General features: G+C 35.3%; 1 protein-coding gene across 2 annotated transcripts in view; it reads right to left on the bottom strand.

Moving 5' to 3' along the window:
• Positions 1-25,925, bottom strand: part of LOC122801055 (poly(U)-specific endoribonuclease-like) — a 212,739-nt gene that overhangs the window by 120,009 nt on the left and 66,805 nt on the right. Inside the window, exon 3 of one of the 2 annotated variants that reach the window (XM_044070538.1) lies at positions 25,400-25,492. In XM_044070538.1, the coding sequence (XP_043926473.1) occupies positions 25,400-25,492 (93 nt within the window). Of the gene's footprint in view, positions 1-25,399; positions 25,496-25,925 lie in introns of both variants that reach the window. The other variant, XM_044070537.1, reaches the window with a different exon arrangement.

The raw sequence follows: 25,925 nt of genomic DNA, 5'->3' as shown, positions 1-25,925 counted from the left end.
ACATTCCATCAGCAATCCCTGTTCCTGAGAATATCTCCCAGAATCCTGAAGTAGAACATTCACCAGTGACTGTCCCTGTTGCTAAACCCAGTCCTAACTATTATATTACAAGATCAGTTCACATTTCCGGACCTAGTTCAATATACATGGCAACCTGGACATGACTGTTGTCTTGTTTATTATTGCCTGTATAATTGCATGCCTATTCAAATGTCATTGTCAATATGAGACAACTCAGTAAAGAAGGAGGATGTAGATCAGAGTTTATGATATACCTTTAAGAAGCATTCCAGTCAGTGGGCATGTGCATATAATTACTGAGCACATGCAAACAAGACTGCCATTTTGAGTGAGCAGCCAGAGTAAAAGCATGTATGAGTGTAGTAATCAGTCAGTTTGTTTAAGTTTAATGTTCCTGCTATCCATCCTGATGTTTGTGTGCAATAAATTACTTAAACAGACACCCACAACTCATTGTCTTATTCAGATGTACAAGAGAAATGACAATCTGTTTAATATACTACATTTGTTCCATATATACAGATTGTCAACAGGTATGTGAGATTGACACTCCCCAGGTAGGGGAATATGATCTCGGAGTTAATATATATATAAAAATTAGCAGGGTGTGTGGGGGCACAGACTCCCTCATGGGGAAGTGCAGGTGTCTGCCCCCCTGTAAATAACATTTTTTTTGATAATTGCATTAACAGAAGTTCTTTCTTGGAACATGCATGGTAACATGTTGATGTTCAGTTTATCAAACATTTGCAGTCAACATTTTGGAGGTTGACAGATGGGCTACTTGACTAAATTGAGTAGACCCATAGATAGATAGATAGATAGACAGACAGATATACACACACACCTATACACACATACATAGATAAGCATTCACACACCATCCAAAGATTCAGCAATAGCCCTACCTTTCATGGCAATGGCTGCAGTAAAAAGGGGCTGTTTCAGCAATGCAGAATTTTTGAACTCAGTGACACATTAGCCGTAATGAGGATTGTCCGCTTTACTGGCTAATTTGTATGTTTGAATCATCATTAACTACAATATGTGCAGATTATCACTTTGGCACAGGCACCTCCCTTTCACTTTCAAGCACACATACATACAACAAAAAACACACACATATACTTACATGCACACAATACATACCACATACCCCTTACTTGTCTCTGAGTTGAAAGAGTGCCTCCAATGTCTCTTGTTACATTTTCATTGACAGAATAACTCATGGATGATTGCATTCAGTTATTTAAATCATACATTAATGTTTCAAACTTCAGATACTTCAGCAACTTCATGCTGCCAAAATACTGCCATTCTAGTGATTTTCCAAGTTTATAAGAGTAATAATTAAAACCCAGCCCTGATTGTATGCCTTTGTCTTATTATTAATTTTTACTGAATGTCTTGCTCTAAGAGGTTGAGACGATGTTTCTTATCCCTCTTTCTCTCATAACTCACAAATTGTTGAAGGTCGTAAATAATGACTGATAAAAAAACCTTGCTGCACTAACTTAGCAGTTATTAGCTTAGATTAATGCTACTGCTTCCTGTGTCAAGGATGCAGGACTTCCCCCGCCTTTAACTTTTTTTTAGTTTTAGCTTTTATCTCTTTTGTCTAGTTGTGGCACAGAGGACTAATGTCCTCCGAGAGAAGTGAGAGGTTTGGATCCTTTTTACTGCCTTTATGGCATAGTGTTCATAGTATTCCTGGTTTCTACTGGCTCTCCTAAACCCACATAACCTCTCTTTTTTATGTGTCCTTAAGGCACATTGTTACAGAGTAACCACTTATGGTTAATGTTTCCCCCAAACATAAGTATGAGAAAGGCAATGCTAGCAATGTGTTCTCCCTGGAGGCTAATGTTTCACCCCAACGCTAAATGTTGTTAAGGCACAAGATGAAATACATAACTAAGGTGTCTATTGGTTCCCTATGATCTTGTCTTTGTTAAGTGTCATTAAAGCATGATGTTAAGTGCAGTTTCTGGTGCCTAGTGGCCTCCTGCTCCTTGGTATCTTTAAGTGCCATTAAGGCATGAATTGGTACAGTTGTCCCTGTTTTTTAGTGGTTCCCCTGAAGCACAATGTTCAAGGATAGAGCAGAGTATGAACTCCAATCCACACACACACACACACACACACACACACACACACACACACACACACACACACACACACACACACACACACACACACACACACACACACACACACACACACACACACACACACACACACACACACACACAAACACACACACACTATCACACCATCTCACTAACCTCCCCTTCTCCAGCCTCACAGGCAGTCACACACTCACACAAACAACTCTGTACATACAAACATGCACACTCCCCAACATTACCCATCTGCTAAACACTACGGCTCTTATATCTACCTTGATGGATGTACACGAGGTTTTGGTTGCATTCATTATCATGAGTGTCCAGGAGCAGCCGTGTTAACTTATGTAGCTGAGTGCTTCTCTGACTCACTTGTTTGTGTAAATGCCATCTGCAGGAAATTCTAAGGGAGACCACATGGCTAATTATTAAATGGCTCTGCTCCCAAATGTCACATTAGTATTTAGCATGGCTGCAGAGAAAGTTCACCACAGTGCTGTGCATTCTCATGTTACACACATATACATACACACACACACACACACACACATATATATGTATATATATATATATATATATATATATATATATATATATATATATATATATATATATATATTTACATACATACATACATACATGGGTTTATATGTCTTCATTGAGTTTTCTGAATCTCAAAATACAAAAACAAATCTGCACCTTCCACACCCCCTACAAATTATATATACCAACTCTGAGATCACACTATAGTGGGGAAAAGGGTAAATTCCCCTTTGAAGCAGTTTTCTGTATATCATGGTACAGTGGGGATTAGAGAATTTACCCTTTTCCCCACTGTAGTGCAATCTCAGATTTGGTATATTTAACGGGGGGACTTGCCCCCTGCAAAAACATAGATTTTTGGGGAGTTTTCCGAAACTTGATTGTATGGTTCCAACCATATGAATGTAGAGTTTCAGAAAACTCAATGAAATAATATAGACCCACATATGACTGAAATGCCCAAGCAGTAAATGATTGCTGATCAACACTGCATACTGGAAGTCACATTTACCAAATATGAAACATACTTGAAATCCAGAAAAGATTGCAAAGGCAAAATACTTTCCAGTTGCCATCTTACAAGAAAAACTCTATCCTCACATCCAGACCACATTTGTATGAATAGCAATAGCTTTATGGAAAGGGGGTTTCTAAGATAAGGTGTAGGGCTAATGATAGTGCAGGGGTGGGTTGCCAACATTTCATGTCAAAAATTCTGGATGTGTATGTGAAGGCAAATTGTGTGCAGAATAGAAGTGTGCATTAATGTCTTCTCAAGCAGATTGTCGTACGTTATTAATGTGCTCAATCAAACATATTCTTGTGATCTTCAATGTCAGTGACAGTGTCCCTTAATTCTGGACAGTTGGCAACCCTGCCACAGGGTAGGGGCAAGGTTAAGGCTAGGGTTAGCCAGCATTAGTAAGCTGGGTAGTGGGGATCCAGAAACAATGTGAATTACATTCTTTTTTCTTAGGGAGTGTTCTGCGATGTCCCCTTTCAATTGGTCCTTTATGAGCCATCTTCTTCAATTAGGCTGTTTAGATGATGACCTAACTACAGAGAACTTGTCCACTAATCTGGTTGTTATTTTTTTGTATTGTTCCTTAGCTCTATAACTGTTTTAAATGGTAACATGGTTAGTGTTTAAGTAACTGAAGTATGTCAGTGACACCTGTCCCTGACAAATATCCATATGCATACATGTGGGGCCCTGAAATATATACTTTCAAGTTAGTAAAATTAAGCTATGTTAAACATTTATGCTGAAGTCCTTAAGTAGTATCTATCTATACCTGCATATGTAAATAAATACACAATTACATATCAAAAAATGCATATGCAAATAAATCAGTAGTACTCATTTATCTAGCCTACTCTTCTAATGCAGTTTCTATCTTGGCATGTGCTCTTTCAGCAAATTTCCTTTTTCCTCACAACATCCAGTAAGATGACTTAACCACACTAATTATCAAACTAGTCTACAAAAGCTTGGATTATTTTTCTTATCACGTAGATGCCATTTTAAACGGGATGAATACAGTAGCTAAATGATTAGGCCAGAAATAGTGTTATAAGCAGTAGAAAACACATTTAATTAAAAAATATCATTGGAAAGAAAATCCCTAACTGGTTTTCAGAAAAGATAGCCAAATACTAGAATCATCTATTTAGTAATATCAAACCATATAACACTGTGGGCTCACTCACAGGCAACTTGGACTATTTTTTTATAGTCACTCATTCCTATCAGGTTGTCTTTTAGGCATTCATTAAGGATTCTACCAACCCTGTATCTGATTTGATTTGATTCACTCTTCTGATTTGCTCATTTATCCCACTCACATTTAGAATGCGCAGTGTTTTGATGCTGCACCAGCCATTCTGTAAGATTATGTTGTCTATTCACCACCTTTTCAGTTAACAGAAAAAAGTCTCTACATAAAGCTCTCTCTGACTTTGAGTGCTCTTCATATCATGTATTTATTTCCCAAATGTATTTCTTCTTATGACCATTTTACTGCTGTATGCATCTATACTGTGTCCACAGCTTTTCACAAGTCAGATGAAAATAATGACATTGGTCCCCTTTACTCATCATAATTTATACATTATAGTAGCTCTTTAATCAACATTTCTGCTCATTTGGGAATATTTTCAGGCATCACGATCTTGCTCTCTATATAAGACTTCAAGAAATTCAAAAGACCTCAAAAATGCAAACAGTACTCTTAACTTTAGTGTAACATTTTTCCAGATAATACTGCAACTGATTCTCTCTACCTGGCATCAAACAGCATCATAGTATAACCCCGCATTCAATCAATCCTCGTGACTACTTTAACACACTCTTCTTGTTATGATTACTTAATATGCTACAAAGAGAAGTACTCCCTCATCTCTTCTCATGTCAGTAACAATGATCTGAATTACACATCAGCTCATAATTCACACAGGTTTTATCACAACCCACATCAACATGTATTTAGTTTTAGTTTTTTGAGATTTTTGTTGTGGTCTAACACCTGAATCAATTCCCTCCTCAGAAAGCTTTTCAGAATGAACTACTGTTACTTAGAGTATGTCCTAACCTAGTATCATCCACAAACTGGATAGCACTGCCCGTCACACAGAAGCATAAAGTATTGGTGTTCACATTATCAATCATTATGAAAACACCATAACTGCATCTCCCTCTTTGCAAAGATCCTCTGCCATGACCATACCCACAGTCCTCCACTCTAACCAATTACACACCCTTCTCATTAAAGTTCTTCAATACAGCTTACTATCATAAATTCGAAAATCAGAAAAAAATGTGTCTGCATTTTTGAATTTATACATCGGAAATGAACATTTCCGAATCAACCTAAAGTCGAAAACAGCTGTGTATTGTCGAAAATGTCGCTCGCGACATTTACGGCAATACACAGCACTCCCACCCGTCCCGTAACTACCTACCTACCTAGCCTAAACTCACAGTTATGCAGGGGGGCAAGACCCCCTGCACCCCCCTGTGGGGGGCTGCACCCCACCCCCCCTACCTTAATATTCCAACTCCGAGATCGCACTACAGTGAGGAAAGGGATGTATTTCCCTAACTGCACTGTACCGCGATCCCCTCACATGAGTGAACGTTAGAATTGTGAATGCACAGTCCATTCGCAATGGTAACGTTCGCTCACATCACCTGCCGAAATATGAAGTATTCGAACATCTGTTGTTCGAATACTTCATAGCCGTGCAAGTGCATGTCAGCATTGTGATGGTAAACCCTTCAATACACTCCTCTGAGGTACATTCCAAATATAGCAGGTGAACTGGATTTTCACATCCATTCAGGCATTTCTTTAAATATCTGAATCAGATTAGTCTGGCATGGCTTTCTGGTTATATACCCATGTTTGCTATCACTCTGAATTTTGTTGTTATCAAGACTCATAAACTACTCTCTTAAAATCTTTTATAACCTTCTCCACCAGAGAAATTAGACAGATACATCCTGTAACACCATGAGTGTATTGTTTTATCTTCAGTGATGGGGTAGCATTTTTAGTCTTCATTCATTGTATGCAACTTGCTTATTCAAGTGACCTGCTAAAATGACATGACAAAAGGACATGGAAGAAAACAAAACAAAAAGATGAAGAATCTTAGGATATAGATCTGCCCTTTTTCCTTCATCAAAATTCCATGTTTATCTGTCATTTTCTCCTCTTTTTAAAGCCTCATCCATTCTGCATATAGCCATACAGTATATTCTATCCACCTTCATTTTCTGTGGCCTCTTCTTCTCTTTTGTAAAATATAAAGTAAAATGATCATTAGAAATATCTTTTTGCTCTTATGCTTTTAAACATCCTGCCCTCCATTCTTAAGTCACTTATTTCAGACACCATACTTTGTTTCCTTTTCTGGTTTTCCATGGTGGTACAGCGGTAGTGTTATTACCTCACAGCAAGAGGTTCTCCCATTCGATTCTCGGCTTGGCTTGGAAGGGCCTTCTGTGTGGAGTCTGCATGTCCTCCCCGCGGTTGGGTAGCATTCAAAAGACATGCATGCATAAATGAGCATGCCTTTGTTGAAGGTTGGACATCGAGCTAGCACCTCAGCTTTTTTGTAAAACATCTACTGCCAATCATCATTAGCAGACCAGAGTTCTGCTGTGGCGACCCCTTACTGGGAAAAAGCCGAAAGACAAACAACAACAACTTTGTTTACTTTTCTCTTAAGTACAAAAATAATGATTTTTATACACTGTCTACTAGTACCTTAACATTTAATATCACACTGCATTTTACAGAGTGAAATCACAGTTTTGTTATAAAGTTCATAACTTTGTTTAAGCATCTAAGAGCAAACTGTATGTGTAACCTGTAAGTAAAACCCTCATTCTGACCACCAGGACTACTACCAAATAAAAATGGCTGCATTGTTTTTATACTGAAAGTGGTGTAGTATGTCCACCCATCTCAGTGTACCACTAGCTTACCCTGAGTTCTGTCAGCTGCCTTACTAGTATGTATAGGTGTACCTTCTCATATTTATAGACATTTTTTCATTCCCATAATTCTTTTGTTCATTCATTCATTCTGCAACTCCTGAAAATTTTACTTTCACTCTGCACAGGGACCCAGGGAGCCAGATTCAGACCTATCATAGAAAATCATCCTATATAGGTTGCCAACAAATTTCATGCCTACAGAGAAATGCACATACACATATGTAAGCTCACCCTCACATGTATACAAACACACAATGAGTGACACTCATACTGTATATCGTTACTAGAAATGAGTGAGACCCTATTCAGCTATGCATTTCCACAATTACTTATTGTTAACTTTGTTAAGAAATCTGCTGCCGTTGTGCTGTTTTGTTATAATGTATCTACATTCTGTATAAACTGTTCCATTTAGCATTTCTTAGCTGTTACATGAAATTGTTTTTTAAATATTTGCTTAACTTTATATTATTTACACATTGTATTAATCATATTTATTATGTAAATCATTCTCATTATGTTCTTTCTTGAAGTCTTTTAAGTGAATAAAATATGTTTTATTTTAGTTTTATAAGGACGTATAATGTATTTATATGTATAAACTGTTTAATATCACAGAAAGATAAATTTGTACAGCTGCTCTTCATTTCAGTTCAGATCTGAAGATTGTCCTCAGACAACTTATTTTTTTCTGGTTAACAAATGAAGAAATTACAGTTCAATACAGAAATAAAGTAGCATTATCTCACCATACAACTTAAGTTATTATACCAAGTATAGTATCATTGTTCTTTCACTTCAGGCATCAGTCACTGAATAATTATGTATCTGTATAATTATCTGTTTTGTGCAGCATAACTATTCAGCAATGGACCTGGTTTATTATAGGCTCATATTGATATTATTATTATTAAACAGGTTTGGCAACCTTGGGATTGTAAGTAATTAATCATTCTTAGCGGGTGGATTAACAGGTAAGACCAGCACAGAATGTATAGTTTGTCTTCACCCAGCCTGTTTTTGAACACACCTTTGTCTGACATTTACTTTGCCAGTTTGTAATGACTAATACTAATAAAACAAATGAAGTTCTAATGCAGCTGCAAAGCTACACATAAGCTCTTGTAGAGTGCTACAGGCCCACACTAAATATTACTCAGTGAAGGCCACAATGTAAAACAATGAGATCCTAGTCAACCAGCAAATGTCATTTCACATTTTTTTTATTTTAGTCTTTAGATATGCCATCTCAAATTTAAATCTCTGTGTTTTTATTTTGAGGCTTTATTCAGTACTTAAGATTCTAAACTCAATGTCAGCCAATGTACTTCAACAATTGTATATACATTAAGTTCTGCATAACAAGAATATACATGCTGGCTACTTTATAATTTTTTATTTGGTTAAACTGTGACAACTAGTTCTGCTTTTAAGATCAAAAGAGAATTAACCAATAATATTTCACTTATGATCAAAATATACATGCTGGATGGTCAAAGCAATCAGTACGCCCATTTTAAATCAAGCATTTGCTATATAAGAAGATGTTTGGCCAAATGTTAGCTGACAGTGGAGACCTTCTACCCCCTCCTGAAAGTTAAATAAAAATAAACAAACAAATAAATAAAAATGCACACTTCTTATAATTGCAGAAATGCAAGTAAGATGTGAGGTGTAGGGGTGTGTGTGTGTGTGTGTGTGTGTGTGTGTGTGTGTGTGTGTTTTGTTTTATAATCACTAAAACCTGCTCAGTGAATTTTTAACAAAGTGCCTCAGAGGAATTCACACTGTAGATACAGATATAGCATGAAAAGCAATTATTAAAACAGATATAAAAGCTACATTTCAGTGACAGTCTGTGTGTCAGCAGGGCATCCTTATCTGTGTGTTCTGAATCACTCAGACTTATGAAAAAAAAGATTAAAGTCTCCACATGTAATAATATTATTTAAAAAGTGATTTATTTTTATCATGTTGTCATATTGTAGCAATATTCTACTCTCTTCCTGAATGGGCAAGTCCAGCATTACCCAGATATAGCAATGGATCAGTGCTTAATATCTGAACTAAAAATGGTCAAACAAAAAAAGATGAATAAGGACATTATCGAAATGAAGCTGTTGGGGAGATCTGCACTCTTTTCATATGTAATGTGGGTAGCTGCTTCTTTACATACTTACTAATATACTTTATCTCTAGGGTTGTACAATCTCAGAGAAATGTGAAATACATTGCATCTATGCAAAGTCAAGTATTTTTAGTATCTCAGAAGTTGACCTCAGTAAGTGTATTGGTAAACAAATAGAACATCATCTCATAGACACACACACACACACTACAGGGCACAGGGGACTTGTGCAATGTTCATCCTTCAAAATTTACTTCAAAACATTTTTGTTTTATCTTATCTAATTTTGCACCAACTTAAATTGTTTTTCCTAGTTTTAGAAAAAGTTGAGTTTAGGCTTTTCTGTTTGGTTATTTCCAATATTAGCTTTTCTTGTTTCAGTCTTTTGAAGCATAAAAGTGGCCACTGCATCTGAAAAATTTATATAAATAATTTTGGCCTAATATAAATAGACAAATAAATGAAGAAGCATTAGGGATAGAAGGTACACACTCATTTCAGAAAATTGCACGTTAAGTATTTTTGAATGGCTGTTAAAGGATGTATGTTAGAAACGGAAGAGAAAAGGCTTTGTTAATTAATGCATCAAGATGAGGGGTGGATGCCTAAGAAATATGAGGCATACACTCAGAGTTTCTCATTCATCTAGCCTTTACTCAAAAGCATTGGATAATTCTTTGTTACATGACACACACACATATCAAGGCATTATACAATTCATAAAACATTTTATAAAGTAGCATAAAACTCTTTACTGCCCTGCACAAGTATAATCCGCTATGCATAGTGTACATATGCACCCTCCTAAACTGTATGCAATTCTGAATTATAAAACCAACACCCCTCAAACTGCTGACACTAAAAATGGGTACAAAGGCCCTTGAACAGTAGACACATCAGTAGACAAGATGGTGGCAAGTCAACAATACAGTTTCTTAGCTATGCCATCTAAATTATATTTTTGACAGGAATTTTTAAGTATTTGAGGTTGTGGACATATCAACTTCTAAGTTCATATTTTACTAAGAAGTTTCAAAGTTTACATCTGATTTCTAAACTTTTAACATATCAAATTCCTATCATTTACAGGCAGAAAGGGTTCTGTCAGTTCTTAAACATGAGCTACTCTAAAAATAATTCTCAAGGCTCGACTTTCAAAAAGGAATTACAATCCTTACATAACAGCATACAAGATTTGTCAATCTTCTTCTCTTTCGGCTGTTCATGTTAGGGGTTGCCACAGGGGATCATCTGTTTCCATTTCTTCCTGTCCTCTGCATATTGCTGTGTCACACCAACCACCTGCATGTCCTCTCTCACCACATCCATAAACCTTATCTTAGGCCTTCCTCTTTTCTTCTTATCTGGTAGCTTCATCCTTATCATCCTTTTCCCAATATACCCAGCATCCCTCCTCAGCACATGTCCAAACCAACACAAGCTTGCCTCTCTAACTTTGTCTCCAAACTGTCCAACCTGAGCTGACCCTGATTCCTAATCCTGTCCATCCTTGTCATACCCAGTGCAAATCTTAACATCTTTAACTCTGCCACATCCAGCTCTGACTCCTACCTTTTTGTCAATGCCACCATCTCCAACCCATACAACATAGTTGGTCTCACTACCCTCTTGTAGACCTTCCCTTTCACTCTTACTGGTACCCGTCTGTCACAAATCACTCCTGACACTCTTCTCCACTCATTCCACCCTGCCCGTAATCTCTTCTTCACCTCTCTTCCACACTCACCATTACTCTGAACTGTTGATCCTAAGTACTTAAACTCATCCACCTTCACCACCTCTACTCCTTGCATCCTCACCATTCCTCTATCCTCCCTCTCATTCAGACACAGATATTCTGTCTTAGTCCTGCTGACCTTCATTCCTCTCCTCTCTAGAGCATATCTCCACCTCTCCAGGGTCTCATCAACCTGGTCCCTACTCTCACTACAGATCACAATGTCATCTGCAAACATCATAGTCTATAGGGCCTCCTGTCTGATCTCGTTTGTCAACCTGTCAATCACCATTGCAAATAAGAAAGGGCTCAGAGCTGATCCTTGATGTAATCCCACCTCCACCTTAAACACATCTGTCACTCCCACTGCACCTGCTGCGCATCTTTCCCAGCTCGGTCCCTCTGTCTCGTCAATTGGTACAGGTCCTTTTCTCCCTCTTTAGTGTCTATCCTTACATACAACTCTTCATATGCCTTATCCTTAGCCTTTGCCACCTCAAGATTTATCAATAAAAAATAATAAAATGGACAATAAGCATGATACTGCCAAAGAAGAATGTGAAAAAAACAAATTAAACAGCTACAGGAGACAGCTTTACATCAGAAAACCCAGATTGCCAGCATGGAAGAAACATTAATTGATATACAAGGCAGACTATCCGAAGAAGAAGAACATCATGTGGAATTTTTACTAAAACAAAATACTACACTACTGAACAAATTAGAAGATCTTGAAAACAGATTCAGAAGAAATAATCTGAGCATTTATGGACTACCCGAAAAGACTGAAAGTGATAACATGGTTAACTTTCTCACATACTGGATCACCAACATTTTAAAATTACCAGAGTCTCTTTCATTTGGTATTGAAAGAGCGCACATGTCATTGATGGATCCTTTGTCACCCAACAAGGTAAATATTAAACCAAGATTTATAATAATAAGATTTTATTCTTGTCAAGACAAAGAACTAGTCCTAAAGATTGCCTGATCAAATTCACTGGTCAGATTTAATGACAATATAATAAGATTTGTCAATGACTATTCTTCAGCAGTAGTCTCAAGAAGAAAATAATATTTTCCCTTAATAAAAGAACTGAAAAAGAAGCAACTCAAAGTACATCCGTTGTTTCCAGCTAGACTTAAAGTCTTTCCCTCAGATGGTACCAAAACTTTAAAACTTTGGATTCAGCTGTATCCTGTTTGACATCTAATAACACATTAGAACAAATAGAATGTGTGTTATAGTTCATTAAAAAGACAAGATGAAAGAAATGGTTGGAAAACTATTGATATGAAGAAGAAGAAGAAGAAGAAGAAGAAGAAGAAGAAGATGAAGAAGAAGAAGAACCTATACACAAATAAATGTTTAACATTTCCTTTTCAGTTTGATTTGTCTTTCGGCTTTTCCCGGTTAGGGGTCGCCACAGCGGAACTCCGGTCCACTAATGATTGGTAGGGGATTTTTACGTACCGGGTTACCAGCCCTGATGCACAACCTTCAACGAAGGCACATCCCATTCACGTATGCCTCCACACAGAAGACGGTCTAGCTGAGAATCAATTTTATTTTATTTATTTATTTATTTGTCATTTGTTATCAGGGTTAGTCTAACTGAGTCAATGGCCCATTTTCAGTGGAGACTCGAGGTGAAAAGCTCTAACTTACAATACAATACAATACAATTTGTGAAACATTACAAAAGAAATGAAATCATTAGAGGAAATACACATTTTGGACAGACTAGAATGAAAAATAAATTAAGGCTTAGAAAAATATTCTATTGTAAATACAGGCAGAACTACAACTGAGTAAACACGGTTGAGGTTACACATTAGAATTAGCTTGGTATTATGTAAGAAGATGGATGCAGGTGACAGATACATATAGTATTGCTGCCATCTTAATAGTCACTGTATTTAAAAGGTTTACCTTTTTATATGTGTCCTAACATATAATAACAATTCACAACTATGATACCTCTGATGTACTCAAACAAAAGGAACTTAAGCTTAAAAGTAAAACCTAAGGTAAAGTAATTTTATCTTTCTTTTCTCACCATGTCAATACTTATAACATATAGTTTTTAACATTTCTCTATATCTTTCAATCAAAATATTTTAAGTAATGAAAACAAAAACAAAGACATATAAAACAATGTATTATTTGTCTTTCTACAGGGCTTTATGGCAGTACAGATTTTCATTAAAATAAATGAAGCTTTAATAAATAAGATAAATGTTAAGCATAGTAATCTAGTCCTGGTTCAGCAAATCACCAGTATTCTGAATATTTGTAAAATATATGGAATAGGTGTGTGATCTTTGAGGAGTTGCTTGACTGTGTTTGAATGAATGCTGACTATATATATTAACTATGATCAGAAAAATGTTTCTTTTTTTTCCTCTTCATTTAATTTCTTGATTAGGCTTGAACAGTCTCTCTGGTGCTGTAGTTAATGTTATAAAAAATAGTTTAGATGTTGTTTTTAGTGCTTATGAGGTTTTACTTGTATAAAACATTTAAAATCAATAAATTCTCATACATTGAGAGAGTCGTTTAATCTAACTCAAGCTCAAGCTACTCTTTGAAGCGTTCAAACAGCTTACTTACTTGCTTCTCTGCTTCCCACCAATATCATGAGCTAAAATGCACTCTTATTTTCACTTCTAGCTTGGTTTGTTCATTTTAAATATTCTATTATGTTAAACACCCCTTTGTGAATGTGCGAACAGCTATTTCTAAACAGTATGGCTCAATGTTAATGTAATCATTGAGGTTAAAGTTTATTCATGAGTCGTTAATGTTTTCCAGCTATTTAAATTTGCAAGCACACCTTTTATGTTGAAAGGCTATACATGAGCTGTTTATGTTTTCCAGTTATTTAAAGTGGCAAGCATACCTTTTATGATGAAACATATACCCTGAATAAGATAAGATAATATGGAAAACAAGAACCTTGCTTTTAAATAATTTCACTTAAAAGAATTAAAACTTTAAAATTCGGTATAAAATAATTACAACTTTAAAATTTGATAAAAGACTTATAAAATATATTCTGATTTAAATCAGCAGATAAAATATAACAAAAGCTAGATTAGTAGTGGTATAAATGAAACAATGTAACATATGATTTTATTCATTTATGACATAAAATACTTAATTATCAATTAAATAAAAAGTTATACTATCTGTCACTGATATTAACAGTAGAAAAGATATGAATGATTAAATAAAATATAAAGGATTTCTAAATATGTATTTTTTTACCTTTAGAATGCCTACAAATTTTATTTCTGAACAGAAGTGAATCTGTTTGAAGCTTATATGCAGGATTTGATGTATCAAAATATTGTAATACTTGTACAAACTGTCATATGAAGGTCATTTAGAGAGATGAGAAAATTACATATTACAGAATTATTTTCAATTAGTATTGCTCTTGCTTAAATGAATAAGACATGCTACTTTTTGGAGTCTATGGTGATATTATAAAATGTAGCTGCTGTAAACTTTATACTAATGCAGCTATACACTTACAATAGCATATGCTATTGCATATCCTATTATATGCATATAAGTTTATTTAATCTTAACCAGCAAAAAGTAAAAACATAATGGTTTGTATAAGTACATAGTTATGTAGTTATTATTCGTAAAGTCTAAAAATCTTTACAATATTACCTTAAATCTTTAAAAACTGTTCAAATATTAATTGAAACAGATGAGAATAGAATCAAATTTTATACAATTTATTGCAATAAATTATGTCTAGCTAGGATTAAAGACATGTAATAGTAAGCCGAATATATAATGAATAATTTCATTTGATCTACTTAGCTACTTTCTGTTTACAGTAAATATTTTAGATGGAGTAAAGAATGGGTCTTGGAAGTAACTTTAGAGGGTACACTTGAATGGTAATGCTATTTGAGTGTGGGGTTCTATACCTCAGGAATTGTTTAAATTGTTCTGTAGTTCAACATTTAATGCTTTCTTTTTCAAATGTTTATCAGTAGGTATCTAAGAACATTAGTTAAAGTGATTTAAAAGATAAATATAAACTACTCTCTCCAGTAATATATATTTTTCCATTTTTTAAGTAATAATGGGTGCATATGACTAACTATACCACTAATAATATATTCATGAAGTGTATCTCCATTAACATCAGTGGTTTAAGTAATAGTAGCAAAAGGGGAAGTCTATTAAAATATTTAACATTGCTTAACACTCAGATTGTAATTTTAAAAGAAACACACTTATTACAAGAAGATATAAACAAATGTAACCCCAATAACTATTCAGTATTAGTAAGCTCTCTTTATAAACAAATAAAAGAGGCGTAGCAATTCTGGGGGAAAATGTGTTTTTATATCCAAAACCATAAATATATACTATAGTAAATCTGGCAAGTTTTGTTCTGTATCTTTGAATATAAATGGAAAGATTAAAACAATAATTAATTTATATTGAATTCCTGGCTTGGGAGTTAAAGTGGTCAAACATCAGTTTGAAGACATCATATAATACTATAAGGAGAGTATAATATACTGGCTGGTAATTTAAATTGTATATTATTTGAAAGTGATACTAATACAAAAATACATGAAGGAAACCAGTGACATCAAAGACATTAACTGACTTTATTGCAACGCTTAATATTAAAAATATAAATGCATATTCTGAGTCAAATTAATTATTTTTTTACAAATTGTTAACAGGATTGTGGCACTCAATTAGATTTACAAATTAAAACTGATAAACTAAAGTTAATTATACAAAAAGGAAATAATTTACTAAAAGAACTTGAGCTGAACGAAAATATATCCAAATATTGTATCATAAAACTATGATTAATTTTGAAAAGATTAAATTAAATTCTTATTCTATGAATCCCAACAATCAAGAAGAATAGCAAACAGAACAAAGAAGATTATTAAACCAAATCAGATAAAAGAAGTTTATATTCTGGGTACTAAGAAAAGAGTTTCAGATTTATAAGGCATTTTAGAGGCATTCAGCTTTAACTTAATTAATTCATACAACACAGAAACTGAATCTCTGAATGTAATACATTTTTTTAAGAAATCTATCATGAAAACGCTAACAGAAGATTAAATAAAGTTAACTGATAAACCAATTACAATGACTGAGCTTAAATCACAAATTAATAAGTAAAATTAAATAAGGCTATTGGAATTGATAATATTATACCTGAAATGTATAACTTATTAACTAAAGAAGCTTTAGGCCTATAGTTAAGAGTATATACTTTAGTTAAAGAAAATAACAACACCCCCTTCTTGGAAATATGCACTAATATACCCAATTCTAAAGTCAGAAAATTATGCAAAAGAATGTTCATCCTACAGAGCAATATCTCTATTCAGCATTGATTATAAAATGTTTATGGCAATACATGCTAGTGGAATAAAACAATAAACCCCTTTATTGACAGATGAAGATCAAACTGGATTTATAAAAGATTGAAATGCATACAATAGCATTAAACGAATTCCTACATTAATTGATTATGAAAAATAAAAGGCAGCTGTTGCAAGACAAAAACGATGCTTGGTAGGTGGTAAATCCTTTATAAGCAGAAAACTCCAAATCCAGAAAAATACAGACAATATTCATCCAAGATAAAACAGTGCAAGCAAACACAGCAGTATTAAGTGCTTTCGTCTGGTAGATGACTTCCTCAGACTGAAGCGTCACTTTTGTCTTGCAACAGCTGCCTTTTATTTTTCATTGTTTGTAAGACTCTACCTGTTTTCCACATTAATTGGTTACATTAATTTAACAGAAGATAATATGACCTTCGTGCACTCAGACATCAATAGTGCTTAAGATTCAGTTCTCTGAGGCTATTTGTTCCTGGCTTTAGATGAACATGGATTTTCACAAGAATTTACTCAGTTAATAAAACTATTATATGAAAAATTCCTAGCTTATATAAAGATTGGGTCCTGCAAATCTAGATCTATTACAATCACCAAGGGTATGAAACAAGGATGTCCTCTCTCCCCCTTTTTTTGCTCTGATCATGGAACCATTTGCAAATTGTATTAGGATGAATGCAAATATTAAAGGCATACATTTTAGTAATAGTTTAGTTTTGAAAGTTCCGTTGTTTGCTGATAATATTTTATTGATGTCGAAAGATCATAGTAAATAATTGCAAGCTCTATTAAACACAATAGATCTCTTTCAAAGAATTTCTGGCCTTAAATTCAATGAAAATAAAATAAGATATCACTTATAAATTGCATTAAGAAAGACATAAAAGATTTGCTAAATATATAGTACTAGACAATAAATTAATTATCTAGGGGTCACTTTAACAAATGATATGAATGAAACACTAACAATTTTAACAAAATATATAAATGAAACACTAACAAGTAAGTTTAATATCTTAAATAATTAAGTATCAGTAGCTTCACACCACTGCCCCCATCAGACAAATATGCTCAACAGTACACCAGTGCACCAGTGCAGCATACAAGCACCTGTACAACTGCATGGACTCAGCCATACCCCACAGAACTAAATCTTGCTCCTAAGGAAACACAAACCTATCTGGTGGACATCCTCTATCAACAGGCTTTACAACAAAAGGAAGAAACTGTTGTCCAAGGATAAAAAAGGCACAAATTTCCAACTGGAAAAACTCCCTACTTAACCTCAACAAGCAAATTAGATCACTAATGAAAACTTCCAAAGCCAATTATGAATCAAATCTAGCCTCTGAAACAAAGGCTAGCCACAAAACCTTTTTCAATTACATCAGGAACCTCCATAGCAAAGCTCAGGTTTGTTCTGAATTAGTTCTTAATGGTACTACTTACACTGATCCTGTTGACTTAGCCAATCTGCTAGCAGATAGCTTCAGCAGAAACGTCTTCCCCCTTCCTTCCCCAAAGGCCTCATCAGCATCCCTGATACTTGTTCCACACTTCACATTTCCATAGAGCAAAGGTTAAAGGTCCTATCCAGGACAAAGAACACAGCTTTCATGGGACCTGATACCCAGGCTGTATTCTGCACCACCTCTAGCAAGAACTAGCCTCACCATTGAGCACCCTATTCAACCATAGCCTAAGTACAGGCTTCAATCCAGCAGAGTGGAGAACTGCCATTGTCATCCCTTTGCACAAAGGTGGTGCCACTGCTGACCCTGGAAGCTATTGCCCCATTAGCTTGACAAGTCTAATCTGTAAGGCCATGGAGTGTATTATTATGGACATCATAAACAAGGACATAGGCAATCTCCAAGCACTTGACCCCACCCACTTCGGATTCGTCAAGAATATATCTTACCTGTTGAACCTGGTTTACTTTTTTGAGACTGTCACCAAGGCACTGGATGAGGGAAAGTCAGCACATGCAACTTACCTTGACTTGGCCAAAGCCTTTGACACAATCCCCCACTCAGGAATCATCAAAAAGCTAACACAACTTGGCATAAATCAATATCTCGTCAGGTGGGTGCCCACTTGGTTCACTGATAGTATTCACAAGGTTAAAATAGGTGCCTCCACCTCCAACAGCAGACCTGTCACTAGTGGTGTTCCCCAGGAGTCTGTCCTGGGACCCCTACTGTTTGGCATCTACTTCTCAGAGATCCAGGTAAAGACAAAAGGCCTGTGGCTCACCAAGTTTGCAGACGACTGTAAGTTGGGTGCTGTCACTAAATCTCCAAATGATGTAAATATACTACAGGAGGGTCTCACAGCAACAAATGGTTGGTGCCAAAGTCATTGCCTTAAGTTAATCACAAAAAATTTATTATCATACCAGCCAGAAAAAGCATGGCCCCTACTGATTACCACATCAAAGGCAACCCCTGAAGCACACAACCTGTGGTGAGAGACCTAGGTACACAGGTTGAAAACAATCTCACATTCAATCATCATGTAGCGGCAGTGGCCGGAATAGCCTTTCACTTGGTTCATCTCATAAGTAAAGGGATTGCAGCCAGAAAAAAAAGAGGTTATTGACTCCTAGTACTCCTCCCTCATTATGCCAATAATTGAGTGCAACACCCCATTTGGTATGCCTCTCCAAACACCTGCACCAACTGATAAGGCCACAAAAATTCCTTACAAAGAGAATCCATGGTCCAACACATGTCCTGTGTGGACAGGCTCAAATCACTATTACCCTACTCATTATCATACAAATTGCTCAGAGGTGATCTGTGTCTCACCTACAAGGCAATCTCAGACCCTGCTCTACTATTGATGCTCCTTAACTGTAAGTCTAACTCCTTGCACATTATCTGATCAAAAGGCGTAAATCTAATATGTGACATTAACAAAACCTGCTGGAAAGACAGATTTGTCTCCCAGAGGCTGCCACATATCTGGAATAGACTCTCCATACATGTCAAGGAAAGTACATCACTGACCCTCTTCAATTGCAACCTTGATATGTGGATGGGAAACCACAAATTTGTCCCAGGATTCCACTTGCGTCGCTCATTGACAGGGGAGTCAGGTGCTGATTGAATTTTTCTTTTTGAGGATAAACTCTTGTCTAAGCTTGTAAAGGCCCCAAGGCCATTATCCTAGTAACCTTCTATGATCCTATGATTCTATGAAATGTCTTATGGAGAGAGGGAATACATTCTTTTTACTATGGAGGACAGATTTTTAATAGTTAAAATTATTATTTTCCCCAACATATTATATTTTATACAAACTATCTCTTTTTCTCCCCCTAAGCATTATACACATCAATTTAATAGATTAAAGTTAATTTTTTATAGCACCATAATAAATCCAGAATTGTGTTAAATCATCATTTAAAGAATTGGGATGCAGAGGGAATTAAACTTCCAAACATTGAAATATATACCTTATCATCTATTGTCAAGACATTGACATTGTGGTTAAACTCTTCATATTGAGCTAGGTGGAAACAAATGCAAACACATATTTGGTTACAATTAGATCTTTCATTGTTGCCAAAATATACAAAAATTCTGTCTAATAATTTTTATTGGATGGTAAGAGAATATATCCTAGACAACCAAAATAAAAGGTTTACTATCATAATTATGCAACTACTTCCATCGAGTGGTCATGATGTTGAACAAAACGACTGAAAATCACAGCACCGAACAGGCAAAACACCAACATTGGTAATGTTGACCCATCCATATACGAGAAAGCCGACATTACCCAGCTTACCTTCTCTTCCTGTCAGTTTGGCTGTGCCCTCTGTACCCCTTGCTAATTATATATACAAAATCAAATCTGAGATTGCACTACAATGAGGAAATGGGTACATTTCCCGATCCCCACTGTACCACGATCCCAATGCAGAATGTCAACCTCACAACAGTGAATGCACACTAGCATTCACTGTTGTGGTGTCAACCATTTTCAGTTCGGCCTTTTGTGAACTAGGAAATTTCCCTGTTTTTTATCCCACTTTGATGGAATGCCATCCAACAACATGATAATAAACCAAATAAGGATATATGTTCCAAATTTGTAACTAAGCCATTAACTGGTCTTAAAACCTATTTGAGTAGAAATCCAGATATTAAGGCTTGATCATTTTTATTATTTCCTATTGCATGTACACAGAATAATATTGACACTTTTGATATTAACAAAACAACTGTAGTTAGAGGGACAAAAATGGATGTCAGCATCAATTGATGGATTCTGGATTGATTCTTCAAATAAAGCAAGTCATGAATAAATATAATATAGGTAATGAATTGTGGTTGGTGGTATAATAATTAAAATAATATATTATAAATAAAACAGAGTCAATGTATTCATTAACTAGGCAAAATGTTCCTAAAGTTATAGAATTTTTTATTATTATAGGTAAACAAACAGTTCAAGGAAAGGGCTATCTCTCTAAAATATATAAATTAATTAAAATACCAAAATATATTATAAAGAAGGTTATTGGGAATATTATAAGTGCATGTATGTATGTATATATATATATATATATATATATATATATATATATATACACATACATACATATGCACACACACACACACACACACACACACACACATATGTGTTTGTGTGTATGTGTGTGTGTGTGTGTGTGTGTGTGTGTGTGTGTGTGTGTGTGTCTGTGTGTGTGCGTCTGTGTGTGTGTGCGCAGAATTGCTGCAATGGGTTTTGATGATTATACTTTTGTATGAATTTGTTTTACCATTTTTATACCTCTAAGTTGTTGAGGGAGTTAGGGTAGTACTATGTTAAAGACCACAGATGCCAGCCAACAGTGGAGTTGGTTGTAGTAGACTAAGGGATGGAAGTTATTTAGGTTTGACACTGCAACACATTTGCAGCTCCTGACTCCTGCCTACCCCATAACATCCTTTCAACAGCTTGAGCTGTCATTCGCTAGTTTCCTGAGTCATTGTCTGGGCTCTGGATCCACATTTCTATACCATCTACATACCTAGACTCCTGCAAGTAGGTAGTTGTGTATATTGCTACTATTTAGTATATAGAGCGGTGGCCTGATTGATTTTTATGATCTGGTAAGGCTTGCTACATGATTTTTATTGTGTATCAGCCCTATACAATAGTGTGCAATATTTATGAACAGCACCTCTATGTGGAACTCTAAATTAAATTAAATGATTGTGTATCATATTTATTAATCTAACCAAGTGGAGCAAATCTGAAAGTTTTGCTATACGCTTTGTAATACCCAAAGTAATCACTTAAGAAGTTTAAATCTTTATTCTCTTTTGAAATTCCCTCACATTTAATGGAAAGGTCACTTGGTGTAGCTAACATTTTAATTATGTATATAGCCAGTCAAGCTATAAATAACAAATCAAGCTGTTAACTAAATTCTGAACAGACCCACAAGGTAAGATATTATGGCCTCTATCAAATTTCACAGCATGATATTTTTAAAATATATAGTAACAAGCAATAATTGCGGACATTTATCAGTGAGATAATAATGAAAGAATTAAAAATAAGTTATTTTGCTAAACTTTTAGCAAAATATTCTTAAAGAAATTATAAAGTCAATTTATTTATATATAAATGTGTTTTGTGTGTGTGTGTGTGTGTGTGTGTGTGTGTGTGTGTGTGTGTGTGTGTGTGTGTGTGTGCGCATGTGTGTTTATGTGTGTGTATATAAAGATACATGGTTCTGTTTTCTGGAAAAAGTAGAGCACAGTAATGACCACAGTAATTATGTATTTACACTTTCTGCTTACAGAGATGTACACATCACTGTCATGCCATATGCACTAGTATAAGTGCAGATGCCATGTGTTTGCTCAAACAACCTGCCTTCCACCAAAAAGGTGTTCACTATTGTCAGCTTATGATGAAGTTGAAAAAACCTTTCTACCGCTTTGCTCAACAATCAAAGACAAAGCAAAAAAATAGTGGGTGAGCAATGGACTAAATCAGGGAAGATGTTCAGGTATTGCTCTTATATACTTAATCTGCTAAAACTGTGTTGGTGCCACTCATTTTTGGCATCTTCTTCTGTGAACTTAAGTCTAATGGCTAAGCCCTCTAGCTGACGATGATCAAAGACAATTACAAACTAGACAAAGACACAAATAATCTCAAATAAGGTCTGACTCAATCTAATATCTGGTGCTGGAGTCATTGCCTAAATACTCCGTGCCAAGAAATGTATAATAGTAAGCTTTAGTAAGATGGACAGTCATGAGATTACTACATTGGCAATTCACCCCTAGGTGTATACCTTGTGGTCATGGATCTGGGAGTGCATGTGGATAGTAACTTGGCATTTGACCATCATGTGTCTACTATAATAAGGCAATCATTTTATGTTGCACAACTTGTAAGAAAGGGTTTCGTGTCTGGGTCCATTATCCCATTGTGTTCTGCCTCCATAGACCATTCATTGAGTACAATGCCCCCTTCATATGTAGCAAATGGAGTGCCCATAAAGGTTCATCACAAAATGAATACATGGTATAGAAAACATGTCATACTGGACAACATCAAATCTCTATCCCTCTATTCTTGGTCTCCTACAGTCTGATTACTGAGAGGCAATATATGCATGGGCTACAAAGCGTCCTCTGATTTATCAATGATGGACTTACTGCAACATCCTCAAAGCAAATAGCATCAGAAATACCCAGTCCAGGGATCTAAACTTTGTCTATAACAAAAACAAGACATGGTAGAGGGACATGTATGTATCTTTGAGATTACCCCGTCTCTGAAACAGGCTTTCCATCCATATGAAGCAGAGTTATTCCCTGCAATTGTTCATGTATAACTTGGACCAGTGGATGGAGGCCTGAAGACCCCCCCCCCTAGTCTGGCAACTATGCCTCTATTGCAAATAGAAAGCTTGCAAATAAGTTACTATTCATGCCTAAGCTATATGTCCAAGTTATGCATACTCACTATAAAAACCCATGGCACCAAACCCAGTCCAATACAATTGGGAAGCATGGATATTCTTAAAAAAAGGCCTTTAGTGTAGTTAACACAGTAATTACCTATGAACCTATGGATGGCATCCAGGTAAGTGTTTCAAAGGGCAATATAGAAGAGCTCCCTATCAGAATTGTGAGAATCAAGTTGAGAAGTCCGAACACATTGTAAAACTCTGTTATTCTGACAAAAGACTGTGATTTCTGAACGCTACTATTACTCCTTTAAAACATTTTCTACATCACGTCTTTGTTTCCTGCTGCTTCAGGTATGGGAGCTGCAACTCTAACTCACCTGTTAATTATATATGCAAACTCCAAGAACAAGGTAATTCAGAGCAGAGGAAATACACTCAGGTAATACAGCCTCCAACATGCACATTCAGTTTTGCTGTTGCAAAATCCCAGTTGTGGTTCATGGAGTTGCAGTAGTTACTTGTATGGTAAATAAATGAGACATTTATATATATGAAACTCTGCAAATGTTCAATAGCAAGAAAAGGGTAAATTCCCAGTCACTGCTGTATTACAATCTCTCATGCAAAGCAGCATGAAGTCTGAAAAATAAGGGAAATAAAATGCTTGGTTATCTCCACATTCGCTCTTGCAGACTGAAACCATATTCTTTCTCATCAGTATCTGAATACTTAACATTAATTATATCATTTGCAGTGATGTTTTATCTACAAAAAAAAAAACAAAAGCACACACGGAGCTGGAGAGCAACTGATGCAGATGAAAAAGTTAAATGATGTCACCAAGTAGATTTCAAGCACAAAGAATTAATCCACACAAAAATCCAGGTTATATCCACAAGCTTTCATCACTCAGTTCAGTCAGGAACTTCTTCAAAGTGATTTAGTTAGTCAGATACACTTCATTTAAATACTTAAACGGCATATAATCAATCATAAAACACGCCCCTTATTTACATAACTAATAGACTATATCTTAATAAATGAATAAATACACTCTGTCTCATACATAAATACAATATAATGACTAAAACATACAATTTAATTTTAATATAAAACATATGAAACCACTTCTATATAAAATCAATCTTTCCAGAGCTTTGAGTTTTAAAAAACATGCAAGTGAAAAGCTGTCATTCAGTCCTGGCCATTGTAGGGAGTTCATCCTTAGTTGCCATAGGGCTTCTTGTTTTTCTAGTATTAATGCCCATGGTCCACCCCTTATATCTGGTGTGATTACCACCAATATTCCAAATTTAAAAGTATGGTCAGGATAATACATATTATGCCTAGCTAAGGCATTTTTTTTCCTTTTTGTTCCTTATATCTCTTCCATGTTCATAAATTCTGCTTTTTAATTTCTGCTCTGTTTTTCCTGTATAAAAACATGGACATTTTGTGCAAACTGCACAATATACCACTTTCTCTATCATGCATGTACATCTACTAGTAATTTTCAACATGATATTGTTAATTTTAAGTGAACTACCCTCATGAATATAACAACAATAGTTACAAGCACCACGTTTTTTCATGCATCCATTTTGTGGATTCACTTGTGTATATTCTAAAAAGTTTTTCATAGTTCTACCCTTTTTATATACGATAGTAGGAGATTCACCCACTATATTTCTGGTGTCTCTATTATTAGTTAATACCACCCAATTTTTAAACAAAGTGTCAGCTACACTCTTACTGCTTTTATTAAAAATTGTAATGAATGCACTGTTAAATTTCCTCTCCTCAGATATCTCAAAACTTTGTCCAGTCTCTTGAACCTGGGGTTGCATAACAGTGCTATTCATTACCTCCCTATCATTCCCACTTATTTCTTCTTCTTGTTTTTGGTACAATAAAGGCTTACTATATCTCTTCTTCTCTTTACTGAAATAATTACTAGTAAGTTATTGTTTTATTGCTGTACCTTCAGTTGTAATTGCAGACGTAGTCGATGGTGCCGGCACTGAAGTAACAGTTGCAGTTTCAGTAGTTTCGGTAGTTGAAGTAGTAGTTGTAGCTGCTGTCCATCCACATAAGGTCACAGATAAGTAAAAGGAAAATAAAATAAAACAGCTGTTATATATACATACACAATAACATATATGTACATCTGCACACATAGGTAAACACTACATAAGCACAAACACAGATAAGGAAATTGCACATACAAGTAAATACTACAAGTACTCATAGTGTTTCATATCACAAGATGTCACAGGAGGAAGGGCAAATGATGCTGCATGTTATAGATGCTGTACCTTTATTTTAGTTTCATGAGACTCAGAACAGATGTAAAATGTGAGTTTTAGTTTTGTTCTACATCTTTTCCATTTTGTCAGAATTTGTGAGACCTCAGAGGTAGTGTATATACAGAAAAGAGATCTTCCACATGGAAGTACAACTGAGCTTGTAGCCCACATAAATTATTTTGTATCGTTAGATCATTTTGT

The sequence above is a fragment of the Protopterus annectens genome, chromosome 4.part1 (assembly GCF_019279795.1).
Source record: "Protopterus annectens isolate FY-2018-M chromosome 4.part1, PAN1.0, whole genome shotgun sequence".
Taxonomy (NCBI): domain Eukaryota; kingdom Metazoa; phylum Chordata; order Ceratodontiformes; family Protopteridae; genus Protopterus; species Protopterus annectens.
Note: the sequence above shows the minus strand (reverse complement) of the source record. Positions and strands in the feature narration are given on the sequence as shown.